Source organism: Hylobates moloch, unplaced genomic scaffold, assembly GCF_009828535.3.
Source record: "Hylobates moloch isolate HMO894 unplaced genomic scaffold, HMol_V3 SCAFFOLD_15, whole genome shotgun sequence".
Taxonomy (NCBI): domain Eukaryota; kingdom Metazoa; phylum Chordata; class Mammalia; order Primates; family Hylobatidae; genus Hylobates; species Hylobates moloch.
In genome coordinates, this window is record NW_026652290.1 from 85,333,864 (window position 1) to 85,348,137 (window position 14,274).

A 14,274-nucleotide genomic window follows, 5' to 3' on the forward strand; every position below is an offset into this window, starting at 1 on the left:
AAAGTCCTACACAAAATTCAATAGTATGTTAATAGTGGCTTTGTTATGGGTATGGGATTATGTTTTTATTTTCCAAAATGAATTTAATAAGGTTACAGTATTTTTAATTGGAACAAACAAGTATTTGTATGGGGAAACAAAAAATATTCTTTGCTATTTTTTGAAAGCCATCTTATAAAGTTGACATATAACCAGTCATTTTCATGATTCATTAATTCATAAATTTATTTATTGTTATGTAGGTTTAAATGGAGTAATAACTGGTCAAATAAATCAGAACATTGTGTGTTTTATTTTTAGATTTGCTCTTGTCTGAAATTTGTCACTTTAAAAAAATAATACCTGGTATATATTTTTTTGTTGTTTGTCATACTAAATATTTTGATCCCAAGAATGTTTTGACATACGAGCATCTTTCTCTTATCTGCCCCTTTCCAATTCTTAATCATCTCCTCTCTGGCTTTCTCGTCCCAGTCTCCCTGAATCCATCTCATTGTCTCAGAATTGTTTTTCTCATAGATTATCTCATAAATAAATATAGCAAATTCAATTCCTATCAGCCATTTAATGCAATTAATAATAGCTATTATGGATAGAAATAATTAACACAAAATTGGCAACACAAAAATCACATGTAGTAAAATTTGTGACTGAAAAATTGACAGAAGAATCAAATCTCAAATTTCCTTCTGCAAAATTGATAGGAAAACATTTGTAGTGGGAGAGGCTATTCTTAATAACATTTAATATGTAAATGTCATATCTTTAGAATAAATTGTCAATAGAAAATAATTCTAATAAATAGTTTTGCTAAAATGCATAATATATAAAATTGGGAAGTTTAGCTGTGATGTATCAGTTAATCAGGTAATTAGATTGACCAAATGGAATCACTCCAGGTAAGTCTTTTCTTGATGAAATTGATCAATATTGGAATAATTCTGATTAAGCTGCTAATATTTAAAGTTATCTTGGGATGAGAATATCAGGGACCATATATTCTTGAGGTTCAAAACAGCATTTAAAATCTTCTGTAAACTTTTATCAGGCTACAAAAGTAAGATTCTACCTTTTAAAATTTATGTTGGCTAGTAATTATAATGTGGGGCACTTAAATACTCTTCATGGCCTAACAGAAGAAGGAAAATAAAGAAAGAAACTTATCTGTAGAGAAAAGAGCACCCTTGCTGCTGTATATTTGGCCTAAACAACGTTTTCTGTTACCCTGAAAGTATTTGCAGCCTCTGATAGTCCTGTGTGGCCTCACATCCTATTTGAGGTTAAAATTAGGTTGTATTTAGAAAATCTTCTCTAACGCACAATACTGAAAAGTGTGGTCCAGTTATGATAATTCCGCGAATCTCTAGGAAGAAAGTTGGTTTTGAGTTCTTTGTAACATGACTCTCCTATATAATAAATTGACCTCAGAATTTTTCTATGAAATGTACATAAAATTTAGTTTCCTTCTGCTTAAGAAAAAAAAGATTATAGAACATTTTTCTAGATATGATAAATAAGGCCTGGGAGTTTCTTTTTTTTTTTTTTTGAGACGGAGTCTCGCCCTGTCGCCCAGGCTGGAGTGCAGTGGCGCGATCTCGGCTCACTGCAAGCTCCGCCTCCCGGGTTCACGCCATTCTCCTGCCTCAGCCTCTCCGAGTAGCTGGGACTACAGGCGCCCGCCACCACGCCCAGCTAATTTTTTGTGTTTTTAGTAGAGACGGGGTTTCACCGTGGTCTCAATCTCCTGACCTCGTGATCCGCCCGCCTTGGCCTCCCAAAGTGCTGGGATTACAAGCGTGAGCCACTGCACCCGGCCTAGGAGTTTCTTTTTAAAACATAGATCATGTAAGTTTAAAATGGAAATTTCAAATTGTCAGTACTTTGGTAGTGAAGTTTCTTGTTCCGTTCTAACTTCTGTGTTTGTTCTTTCAGGTCTTTATACATCTAAATGACATTTACTCTGTGGTGGGGATTCCTGTGTTCAGGTAGATATTCTAAGCTTCAGGTTTGTCCCATAAGACAGATTGTTAAATTAAGAACTTATGTTTTTTATTTACATCATGAACGAAGCATTGATATAACAGAGAAGGCTAAAGGCAAAGCATTTGAATTCTTTGCTTAAGACAATAAAGTATTTTCATGGAACTTAGTGGATATGATTTGAACTGACCAGTTAGAGCTGGGAAATATTTGGTCATGGTAATCTACTGATTACATGATTAATACTGAAAATTATATCTAGTTCTATTATTAAATGGTTTTCACAGCCCTATACCTATACCTAAAAGGCTTCTAGGCTGCCCTACTCGAACAGTGCCTTTAATTTGAACAATTTTGCCTATACGGTTTTTTTAAATTCTGTGACAATTTTAAAGACAGAAAGGGTGGAGAAAGCTAAAAGATGGACATATTTCAGCAATTATATTAAGTATAATTATTGATGATCACCAACACAAAAGTAGGAAACACTAGCAAAACAAACAAAATATAAAATGTATATTTTTTTAAATTTATAAAGTAGTTAATTTTTTTTTAATACTTTGACCCCTACAAAGTGAGCCTAAGTATCTAAAAAATTTACTTAGGGACCGGGCGCGGTGGCTCACGCCTGTAATCCCAGCACTTTGGGAGACTGAGGCGGGCAGATCACGAGGTCAGAAGTTCAAGACCAGCTTTACCAACATGGTGAAGTCCCGTTTCTACTAAAAATACAAAAATTAGCTGGGTGTGGTGGCAGGTGCCTGTAATCCCAGCTACTCAGGAGGCTGAGGCAGAAGAATCACTTGAACCCAGGAGGCGGAGGTGGCCGTGAGCCAAAATCATGCCACTGCACTCCAGCATGGGTGACAGAGTGAGACTCCGTCTCAAAAAAACAAAAAAATTTAGGAAGAGTATCTCACCCCTAGCAGTGCTGATTGTGGTATTAATTAGATTCTTACCACCAAATAAAATAACTCATTTTTAAATTATTATATATAAAAATGCTAAATTTTGTGCTCTGTATTTAACTAATATAACTTTATATTAATGTTTTTTAAAAGGTATTTGATTATTTAAAATTATTTTAATGCTTGCTAGAAACATTCAAGACGTCATGCCATGGCATTTCAAATAATAATTGATAATGTACCTTGAAGTTTACAAATAAAAGATAGGTATCTGAAAATTATGACTCAGACCCTGAATGAGCACTGGTTGAAAATGAGGTTACGATAGATGCTCTGTGTTTAGTCAGTTTGACTACTTCAGTGTAGGAAGGAAGCAGTCTCAGTGATGAGTGTTGGCTAAAAAGAACAATTTACTGGGACACGAAAAGGGAGACATGAAGACTTGCACAACAGATAGCACTGGACAAGAGAAGTGACAGTGGATAACAGAAACTGCAACCTGGTGACCCTAACAACAGAAGAAAGTCCGAAATGATGAAACAAATTAGAAAGCAGCCATGAAGTTAGAGGATCACATAAAAATTTGTCCTAAGTTCCTAAAGACATTGTTCATATTTGAGTTTTACTTTAAAGAAAAAAAAGTGTGGATATCAATAGCCCCATGAAGCATTAACTGTATATAGCTGTTGCCACTCTACACGTCACCTACTACAGTATAGCATAGCAGATAAGAACTGTGGACTTGAATTCTATCTTCTCCACAAATTATTATAACTCTGCAAGTTTGGGCAAGTTATCACATTTCTCTGCTATAAAATCAGGAAAATAATAGTACCTACTTTATAGCTTCGTCCTTGGGATTAAATGAGATAACCCACATGAAAATCTTTCCTACTCTTTCTAGGATACAGTAAGCATTGAATAAATTTCAACTTTTTTATTTTTGAAACAGTTCATCAGCTAGGAGGGGAGGGGAGAGGCATTTACTGGAGTAAGATTAGTTCAATTAATTTTAGTTGAGCATCAGTTGTATACTTACTGTATGCAAAGCATTGTGCTAGACGCCCAAAGTTCAAAGACGAAAAAGATGAGTATTAATTTCAAGGAATTCAATCCAGTGGTAGCACAGATCTGTGATAAATGCTTGACTAGAGTTAGGAAAGAGAACCTAACTCTAATTGAGGACCTGTGAGCAAAAAGATAAAGGATTGTCCCTAAGAGGAGACTTGAAAGCAATAAGAAAGGGTATGCCACGTGGACAAGAGAAGGAAACGGTATTACAGGCAAAGAATCTCTGTGCAAAGGCACAAGGTATAAGGAAGCTTGATTTACATGGGGGATGGCAGGTAGTTTCAGTGTAAATGGGACATAGAGAAAGTGGTAGAAAATTAGAAACAAGCCATGAAGTGCCTTGTAAGTATGTTCAACAGCTTGGATGTTATCCTTAAAACAATAAGAATTTGAAGCAGAAGAGTGATGTGATCAGATTTGTGATTTCAAAAAAATTACCAAGAAAATTATATTTTTAAATGAAAGAGAGAAGGAGAGGATTTAAACTCTTGGAGGTAACAAAAAGGCCATGAAATCAAAAAATAGTTAAGGAGTCTAGAATAATTTCAGATTTCTGATTTGAACAATTAGTAAATACTGGTATTAGTCACTGAGATACAAAATGTAGGGAAAGAAAACAGTGTATTCAGTGAAAAATGTCCAAGTGGATATTTGAAGTTACAGATCTAGAGTTCAGGTGACAAGTGTAGACTGAAGAGGTCGAGTATGGTACCCAATATATGGATAGTAAGTGGCACAAGAAAATGAAGAAACATATCAATATATGAAATCCAAGATAGTGTATTCAGTTTATACCTGTTGACTTTGCACTACTTATCTTCCACATAAAAATGTTCAAGCACATATTTGAAGATAAAGATCTGGGGTTCAGGTAACAAGTCTAGGCTAGAGATATAGATTAGGACGTCTTTGTCTTGGTGGTACAAGGTGTACAAAAGAAAAAAAAATGGACACATGCGGAGAAGAGAATCAAAAACCACATTTATTTTTGAACCGTGTACATTAGCTAGATTCTGTGAAAGTAAAGCATTATTTTTATTTTCAAGGAGTTTATTTCTGAACATGCCTTCTTTTGAATAATTTTGTTATGCTGATATAATGGGGCCCTTTTGCTGAAGTAATGAGATAATTTTGCCTGGGTGTAAGCAAAATGTGAACATTCACTTTTGTCAAATATTAATAGAATTATGTTCCACAAAAACTTCTATTAGCAGAAATATATACATAGTTGTTGAAACTTTGAAAGATTCCATATAAATTCCTGCTGCTTAGAAGAGCATTTTTTCATATGTATGGACAAAGCTGGTTTTCCATACTGCATCTCCCTTTTTGGTATCTAGAATGCAAACTCTGTTTTATAGTTTTGGCATCTATAATGCAAACTGTGTTTTATAGCTTTGGTATCTAGAGTGCAAACTGTTTTATAGCAAGATAATTGCTAAGCTTACCCTGTAGAAGCAAAATTCACTGGCCAAAATATTTTATAGTGTTTCTACCTGTTATAGTTTACAACCCTGATTGCAAATGTATGTACACAGTACTGTTTACAATGTGAATTGTTATTTCTTGAAAAAACCTTATTAAAAAGCCAAACTCCCATGGGTTTGCCGTGTAGAACTTCCTCATTATAATAGCAAGTATACAGTTACACTATTTTATTTTAAAGGGGTATATCATTTAGTTCTAAGATTTTAAGAGGCTTGCATAAATACAAAAACAGGATAAGTTACAAAGAAAGATGAGAAACAAAATGGTGAAAGAAATAAATGTTTAATATTCACATACCTAGAATTCTGTTGAACAACTTTAAGGAGGGTTTGAAGAAAATCGTGGCTTTCCGTAATGTTCGTAGAAGACTTCTCTTGGTGGTTTTGGAACAAGCCAACCCCAGAACAAACCAGCACAAATTCTTGACATACTTTACCAACAAATTGTAGAAGTGAACTAGAAAAGCTTGGAAAGTTGAAATTTCCAAGGAGATTCTGCTTGTTCATTGCATTGGAAAGATAGAAATAATAGATGACATTTTGAAAATTTCTATCAAATCTGGAAACATTGATGTGATAGCGGCATTGATGAGGTGGAGAATAAAGTGTGAAGTGATGCTTTTTGGAGACCAGTGAACTCATTTAGGAGATGTCTGCTTTGGCCCATCATCCAGTAAATTATTTTAGACAGTGCAATGTCATGCTTCATTTCATCTTTTGGGAAAGATGCAAATAACCAAAAAACAAACATACAAAAGGGACTTTTTATAGAAAACAGATTTTAAGGGTTAGCATCCCTTCAGTTCTACTTCCCATACTACATTTATATCACAAAATAGTACATTCCCCTTCATGACTTCAAATAGCAAAAAAAGGTCTACTCTGTATGGGAAGACAGGTAAGTATAAGAAAGATTTTCCTCATGTGTAATTACATTTTTATACATTAAATACATGAGAGTGTAAATTTCAGTTGTCTAAAAATTTACCTTTCTGAAATTCCACACTGGCTGGGTAGACAAGGTGCCCATTAGAGAAGGAATTTTTGTAATAAGACTGAAACATTGTCTAACTTAGGGAATACTTTAGTGTATGTTGGATGAATATGTTTAAATGATTCTCAGATTTGGACAGGTAAGTCATTTTTATATCTTGTTGTTCAATGTGTAATAATATATAATCAGATTCTTTTCTTTGTAGGGTTTCCCTAGCCAGCAGAGCTTACATCAAGACAGCTGGACTGCGATCTACCATAGCGTGGGCAATGGCATCTCTGGCTGACATTAAGGTAAGAAAAATGTTTTCCTTCCTGTTAATAGCAAGGTTCTTTCATAATTAACTATACAGTCTCTTATTGATGGATATTTATGATACTTGCTTTTTCTTTTCTTGACGCTCTTTCTTTAGCTTCTTTTCTTTTTGCCATTGTACTTACAAACTGCTGCAGTAATGCTTTTATATATTGTTGAACTTCTGAGAGTATTTTGGCTCTGAAAAAGCTGAGTCAACAGTTAGCTACATTTCATTATTTCTAATGTTTTGTTTCACAGTTAGAAAATGTGGCCTGTAAAACCTCTGATTCTTAAATTTTAAGTTTGTCTCTGTGACCAAGATCTTGGTCAGTTTTTGTAAATGTTCTATGGACATAAGATGATTTTATCTTCTAGTGAAGAAATGTTCTCCATTATTTTTACTTACTGTATGTTTTGCTGCTCCATTTTGAAAGAAGTTTTTGAAATCTCATTATATTGTATTTTTTTAAGTTTTTGCATTTTTATGAGTTGTTGAATTATTCAGCTGCCATGTGGCTTGGTATATACATGTTCATGACTGTCAATACATCATTGTGAAGTGTTCCTTTTTGTTACTTAAGTCCTCTTTATCTTGGTTAAGTTTAAATTTAAGTCTCACTGTCTTACTAATATTTTCACTCCTTTTTGTTTGCATCAGCCTAGTATTTCTTTGCCACTGCTTTTTTTTCAACTTTACATATTTCGTTACAAACACACAGCTATTTTTACTCCACTCTGATGGTCTCTTTTTCAGTGAGAGAATTCAGTAAATGTTGTGACGGATAGACTTGATTATATTCTTCCTTTTTTTATTCTGTTCATAACTTCTCACACTTTGTTTCCTTCTCTTATTTTCGCTAGTTTGACCAAGTTACTTGCTAATCATTTCATTGTTCTCCTTGTGGTTAGAGATTTTACTTCGTTGTTCTATTCCATTAGAGTCCTTTTCCCTGCTCTCTTAACTAAATATATATGACTCTACTCTTAATTTAAAACAGAACATCAACTATTCCCTCTGCCAAGACACACTGTTTTTACCAAGGCACTCCAATTTTCCCCAACTTCCCCCTCTTCCCTGTCATAAGATGAGACCTTTAGAGTACTTTTTTCTCTTCTCCTCTCCACAGTGAGACCTTTGAACATTTTTACCCCTTTCTCTCCCAAGCCCCAACTACTAGAGAAGCTAAATTATTTATTATGTACCAGAACTTTCCTTGAGTATGCCCTTGGGTTTCAAAAGTTCTTAGCACTTACACAGCCTATTCTTAATCATTAGATAGAATTGCACATAATACACACACATTTTTGTATACACACACACAAAGATACATTGCAAGGTGTGTTGCTTTTTGCCATTTCTCTTCTTTGTCTTGCCCTGTTTGAGGCCTCTGCTCTGGTTTACTTGTTGCTTGGGTAAAGTCTTGTCTTAGGTATTTTCCTCAAATGTGGTATTTAAATGATACACTGTCTGAATTCCTTTGTATCTTCAAATTTCTTCCTGTTATCCTGGGTATATCTATCTTGGCTGGGTAGAGGATTCCTGAATTGCAGTTCTTTTCTCTCAGAGGTCTATAGATGCTGTTCCATTGTCATTTAGCTTCCGGTGGCACAGATGAGCAGACCACGCCAGTGGGATTTTTCTTTTCCTTTATAACTACTTGGTTCCTTCTTTTTGGAAACTTGTAAGGTGTTTCTCTTTAATCTTAAAGCCCAGGAATGTCACCAGAACATGCTTATGTGTATGTCTTTTCTATTTAGCCCAGACCTTGGTGAGTCTTAGATTCTGGCCATCACTTACTGGCTGGGAAGCTTTGGGCAGGATACTCAAGATCTTTGTGCCTCAGTTTCTCATTTGCAAGATGAAAAAAGTAGTAATATCTCATGGGATCATGACAAGATTAAATGAATTAGCATTAATAAAATGATTAGAACAGTACCTAACATACAGAAAGTGTCTAAGTATTAGCTGCCATTTTGGTAATAATAAATAATTATACCAAAATTATAGTTAATAACTAGAACTATAATTACTATTTCGAATATATAATTATAAAAATTATTATTTATTTTTAATTCTCCAGCCTAAGCACTTTTTCTTCCATTATTTAATTATTGCCTCAACTCTTTGGTGATTTTAACTTTAAACTACTCTCTTTTTCCTACTTCTGAAATTCCTATTATGAACATGTTAAGCTTCCTGGCTCTATCCTCCAAGTCTCCTATCCTTTTGACATGATTTCCGTCTCTTTATATTTTGACCCTGCATTTTGGGTTATTCTTGAACATTATCTTCCAAATTACAACAAGAGTCACAGAGACATGCTCTATTTTATTTATATTTCTAGCTTAAAAAAAGACTTTTTAGCTTCAGAAAGGTATGTGTGTCACATTTGAGTATCTCTGAAAGCTCTTCTTTTATTCAAATATTGATTTGTGTTCTCCAGTAATTAGTAATTCTATTTTACTAGGTGTGTGTTCCGATTATTCTGCCTATTTACTCTAAAACGACCGAGGGACCTCCTCCTTTTTTTTTTTTTTACATGTGCCTTGGTTTTTGTTTGTTTGTGTGTTTTGTTTTAGCTCACTGGGGCTAAAATGTGACTGTTAAGTATTTTAAATGGCCAGAATCCTATAAATGGTAAAAGGCAAATGGATCTCTGGCACCCCAGGCTCAGCAGTGTAAAGAGAATCTGTCAGTCCTGCTGAGATACCTGGAGGAAACTTCTCTATTCACTGACCTCTGAGTCCATAGATCTCTGAAGACCAAGCTCTTCCCTAGTTCCACTGATTCTCCCCTCTGGGTTCCCACTGCTGTTCTCTAATCACTACCCAACCCACAGCAGGGAGGCCCCACACATGTTCCTTTTTCTGGGACTGTGACAGAGCCTAGGGCTTCTCTTAGCGCCAGTTGCCTCTAGGTCTGAGCATCACTTGGCTCAGCAGAAGCAAAAAGCTTAGAGTTGAGAGTGGAGGAGGGAGCCTCTTTCAGCTTACCAGGTACCCAGAACCCATGATTTTCTTTTTTTGTTTGATTTAAATCTTTAGTTCAGATTTTCTTAGTACAGAGAAAGAGGTATGGTTAATTTTTTCCCAAACTGCCAGTGGTTTCACCAGAGTTTGTATTTAAATGTAAATTTATATAATCACCTACACATTTGAAATGTTACCTTTTTTTTAATATAAACATGTTTTTCAGAAAAGTCAAAAGGAAATGATCAAAAATATCCAAAGATAATGCTTGATAAAATTTTTCCTTACTGTGAATTTGCCCTGGGACTACAAAAAGTAAGAAATGTCTCTCTAAATGTGACCACTGGCAAAGGAGGTCTGTTAAAGAACCCAGGAAATGGCATAGTAGAGTTCTTTTGGAGGGAATGTGGTAGTGACCCACAGTCTAAGTGACCCCAGTATCCAACCTGATCCATTTCCCTCCTTGGAGCTTGGTACCCAGAGCAGTACACAGACAGCTCAGCCTTGGGTAGGCCAGTGCCACTAAAAATGAAATTTAAAAATGGGATGTTTGTTATTTATCATGTTTACTATAAACTGTTCTCCTTCCTACATATCATAACAAGGAGAATCAAGTTCTATAAATCTTAATTGTTGTTGTAACTATACAGAAATACTTCTCTACCTCAGCCTGTGGCTACAAGTGTCATGGCAAGAAAAGGTCCTAAGGTAAAATAAAGCCATTTAAAGATACTTCAGGTCAGATTATGTCACTGAACACAGACCATGGGAGAGAAGGAGCACAGTGTATGGCACATTTGAGATCCTAATAAAAATGGGTTCTCATAATATTAACAATTTTCTACAAAATTTACATTTAAATTTTTCCTTCTGCTCCTTACTCCCCCTTCATGAGGGATTTGTATGATATTCTCTTTAAAATTTAGTACCAGGGGAAGGCTTCTGTCTCTTGAAGAACATTTTCTTTCTTTCCATTAGGTACCATATGGCTCTGACTGAAACCTGGCAGTCCACTGAGGACTCTGCTTCCTCTATAGACATATCAAGTGGTGGATGTCTTTTCTCCCCTATCTCGAGCACCACTGGGCCTGACAGTGGGGTACGTTCCTGCTTGCTCCTCCTTGCCCCTTCTAGACAATTGTTTTCTTCCGTCTGCCCAGAACCTCACGGTGCCTTTGAAGCACATGCCATCAGATCACCCCAGTCAGAGTTCTCTCCCTCTCATTCCTGTAAGAGTACAGGCCATTATCCCGTCATGATTCTTTGGTCTCTGTAACCACTCAGTAACCTGCCTCTTCATTTCTTGGCTTCCCTATTCATCTGCTGTAGTCACATCCTAGACCTTGTCATACCCAGAAGGGTATCTCTTCCAAAAATCTCAGTTTTTTTTTTCTCCAATACAATTTATTATTATTATTATTATTACATTTTAGCTTGCATTTACTAAGTGTCATGGAAATATTATACTCAAAGTAGCAGAGCTCCAGAGAAAGACCATTAACTAAGAAAGAACAGTTTTACTTTCTTAGCATTCTAATTAGCCTGCTTGCCTCTGCACCACAGATGCTTGTCTTCTTGTAGTTGTTACTGTATAATTGTCAAGCCAAAGCTTGAATTTACATGTGGCATCGGCCTGGTATTGATAATTTATATTCAGGAATCTTGTTCTTAACCACCTCCTCTTTCCTGTTCACTTCCTCTGCTACCCGAACACAAATCTTTAACCCCACAGGGCCCTCCAGTCATTTGACCAGACCCCTGTTCCTTACCACCTGTGCTCATCCCTCCTTCACAGCTTGGATTTTTAAAAGTTCGATCATTATAGTCATTTCCTTGCCCATACTTTTAACTCTCTTCTTTTTTTTTGAGACGGAGTCTTGCTCTGTCACACAGGCTGGAGTGCAGGGGCACGATCTCTGCTCACTGCAAGCTCTGCCTCCCAGGTTCACGCCATTCTCAAGCTCTCTTCCTTCTTATTTGACTTAAATAATAGAATCAGAAAAGAACTTCTGCATGTTCTCCTCACCAAGTCTACCAGCATACCAGAATCTATGCCCACATACTCTGCCTTATTGTCGTTACAGTAAGGGAGCTGTTCTTGTTCCACGCTAATACTTGTGTGCCAGATTCCATTCCCTGTTGTAGACTTAGGGATTTTTCCTTCTACTGGGTCATCCCCATCAGCATGTACACCTGCTGAAATATCTTTCAACTTAAAAAAATAAAAACCCTCCCCTGAACCCATCTGTCCCTTCAGCCACCACCCCTTTAAAAAGTAATCTTTCCTCTTGAAATATCGATTCCTCAAGTTTTAGGTTTCTTTTGTAATATGTACTATGGTAGTCTTAATAATACCAAATTAATATTTCTGTCTGCAGGCTGGTGCATTTGTTTTAGATCCAATGTGTGGACTTGGAACAATACTTTTGGAAGCTGCTAAAGAATGGCCAGTAAGTTCTAAAGTTTGGTAAAGCAAGCAGTTTATCTACTTCAATCAGTATATGTAGTATAATCACCAATTATTTACAAGTAGAGTGTCTGGGGATTATTTTTAATTATATGAGTTATTATTCACTATACTCAAAATAGATTATGAAGGACTAATGAAATTGCTATGTTATTTCTTTAAATACTATGATAAATTTAGGAAAATATGAGAGAATTCTAATCATTAGTCATGACTTAGATTATACTAATACTCAAATTCTTTAGACATTTGTCATTGTAAAATGTTAACAGATTTTTAAAATTTTAACAAAAACTTTACATTTTTTGCTATTATCATTTTAAAAGAATACCCTAAATGTGTTTTGACCTGAATTTAAAATCTACTAATTTCACTTCTGTCATTTGAGAAAATATAAGTAGATTTTCTTAACTACATAAAATATGTAATAATTTTATTTATGCTTAAAATATTATTTATTTCCCCATAGGATGTGTATTATGTAGGTGCTGATGTCAGCGACTCACAGTTACTGGGTACTTGGGACAATCTGAAAGCTGCAGGCCTTGAGGATAAAATTGAATTACTTAAAGTCTCTGTTATGGGTAAGATACTAAAAATGCAAAACAATTGAGAAAATGAACAATGTAAATATATTTAGAATCATAATATAAAACAAGACTCACTATGTAAAGGTTGGTTTTACCCTTTAATATATCTGTGGGACTAATACTCAGTTTACTTCTAATAGTGAAACCTTTTTATTTTCAAAGGGTTCATAATTGGGAAGCAACAATTCTATAGTTTTCGTAAGCATGTAAAGCTGACTTCTTAAAATGTGTTTGTTAAAAAAAGAAAAAGTGTTGCATCTGAACCATTTCTCATATCAGAAGCAGTGATCATTTAATATAGCCATAAAGAAAGCAGTGTAATAATAATTCTTTGAATTTCTTTTGAATAAATAATATGAAATGTTCTGAATTATCTTACCAGCTTGCCTCACATTAGACAGTATCCATGAGATACACAGGAGTAAGCTAACCACCCATCCCAATTTGCTAAACCAGGACTTTCAGTGCTAAAATCAGCAAAGTCTAGAGTAAACCAGGACAGTTGGTGACCCTGTGAGGTAGAGGGAAAACAGTACCCTGTTTATTGAAGGGGAATCAGCAGTGACACACATGACTAGGAATCAAGTCTACTGAGGCCAATCAAAATAATATTTTCCTGAGATCCATGGCGTTTACACAATTTTTAAAAACTATTCCTTGTTTTTTTCCTATTCCCCAAGTATACGTCTCTCCCTTAAATAATAAGTGAATTTAATTCCCGGGTGAGAACATTGTATTCTGTTGACAGTGATAGGTAGTAGATAGGTCCCAATATCAAACCTATAATCAGGAGGAACAAAATATTGTCTAAAAAATTTTATTGTAGGGGAAAAGTAGTAAACATGAGTATCAACAGAAGAAAATACTAGGATAACTTGCATAAAAGCATAATAAAGCATCCCCAAAGAAGAAATTGTCTTGTTGATTGAGATCTCATAGTTGTTTGCTGCCAGTGACTTTTATTTTTAAGCCTTTCTGCCAAGGTTTTTAATAGGACTCTGTGCAGGAGACACAAGTTTGGAGAGCAAACTAAGGGGTGACTAGACTGTAAGCTTTCATGATCCCTAATTTCTTTAAGAATGCTATTTCTTTGAAACCTTTAAGAAAACTGAAATTGCTTTGTAAGTTGTTCCAGAGCAGTGAGTTTTCAATCCCTTTACATTCTCCACATCACCTTGTAGGCATGAGGGAGGGAGTACTGAGTTGGCCATTGGACCTCTGTCGCACTCCCAGCTTCACTTTTATGTATTTTCACTTTAGGGGGCATTTTCTAAAAGGTTTCATTTAAAAAACAGTCAGAAGTGCTCCACTGTTTGTGTGTGTGTGCTTTTTAAAGGTTCTCTGTGGCACCAGGTAACTGCATAAATATTAGTTTTTGAAAGGATTCCTCTTAGACTTTAGTGAGGGAAGGACAGAAACAAAGAGACTAGTTAGGAGACTGTTGCAACTCCAGTTATAATCCAGGTAAGAAATGACAGTGGCCTGGCCCAAGGTGGTATTCAAGGAGGTG

At 35.4% G+C, this 14,274-nt stretch overlaps 1 protein-coding gene across 4 annotated transcripts in view; it reads left to right on the forward strand.

The window, feature by feature from the left end:
- The window catches only part of THUMPD2 (THUMP domain containing 2), a 49,434-nt gene that overhangs the window by 11,066 nt on the left and 24,094 nt on the right, over nucleotides 1-14,274 (forward strand). For 3 of the 4 annotated variants that reach the window (XM_032177055.2, XM_032177056.2, XM_058428479.1), the window contains 4 exons: nucleotides 1,933-1,985; nucleotides 6,646-6,733; nucleotides 12,086-12,157; nucleotides 12,644-12,758. In XM_032177055.2, the coding sequence (XP_032032946.1) occupies nucleotides 1,933-1,985; nucleotides 6,646-6,733; nucleotides 12,086-12,157; nucleotides 12,644-12,758 (328 nt within the window). The remainder of the gene's footprint in view (nucleotides 1-1,932; nucleotides 1,986-6,645; nucleotides 6,734-12,085; nucleotides 12,158-12,643; nucleotides 12,759-14,274) is intronic. The other variant, XM_032177062.2, reaches the window with a different exon arrangement.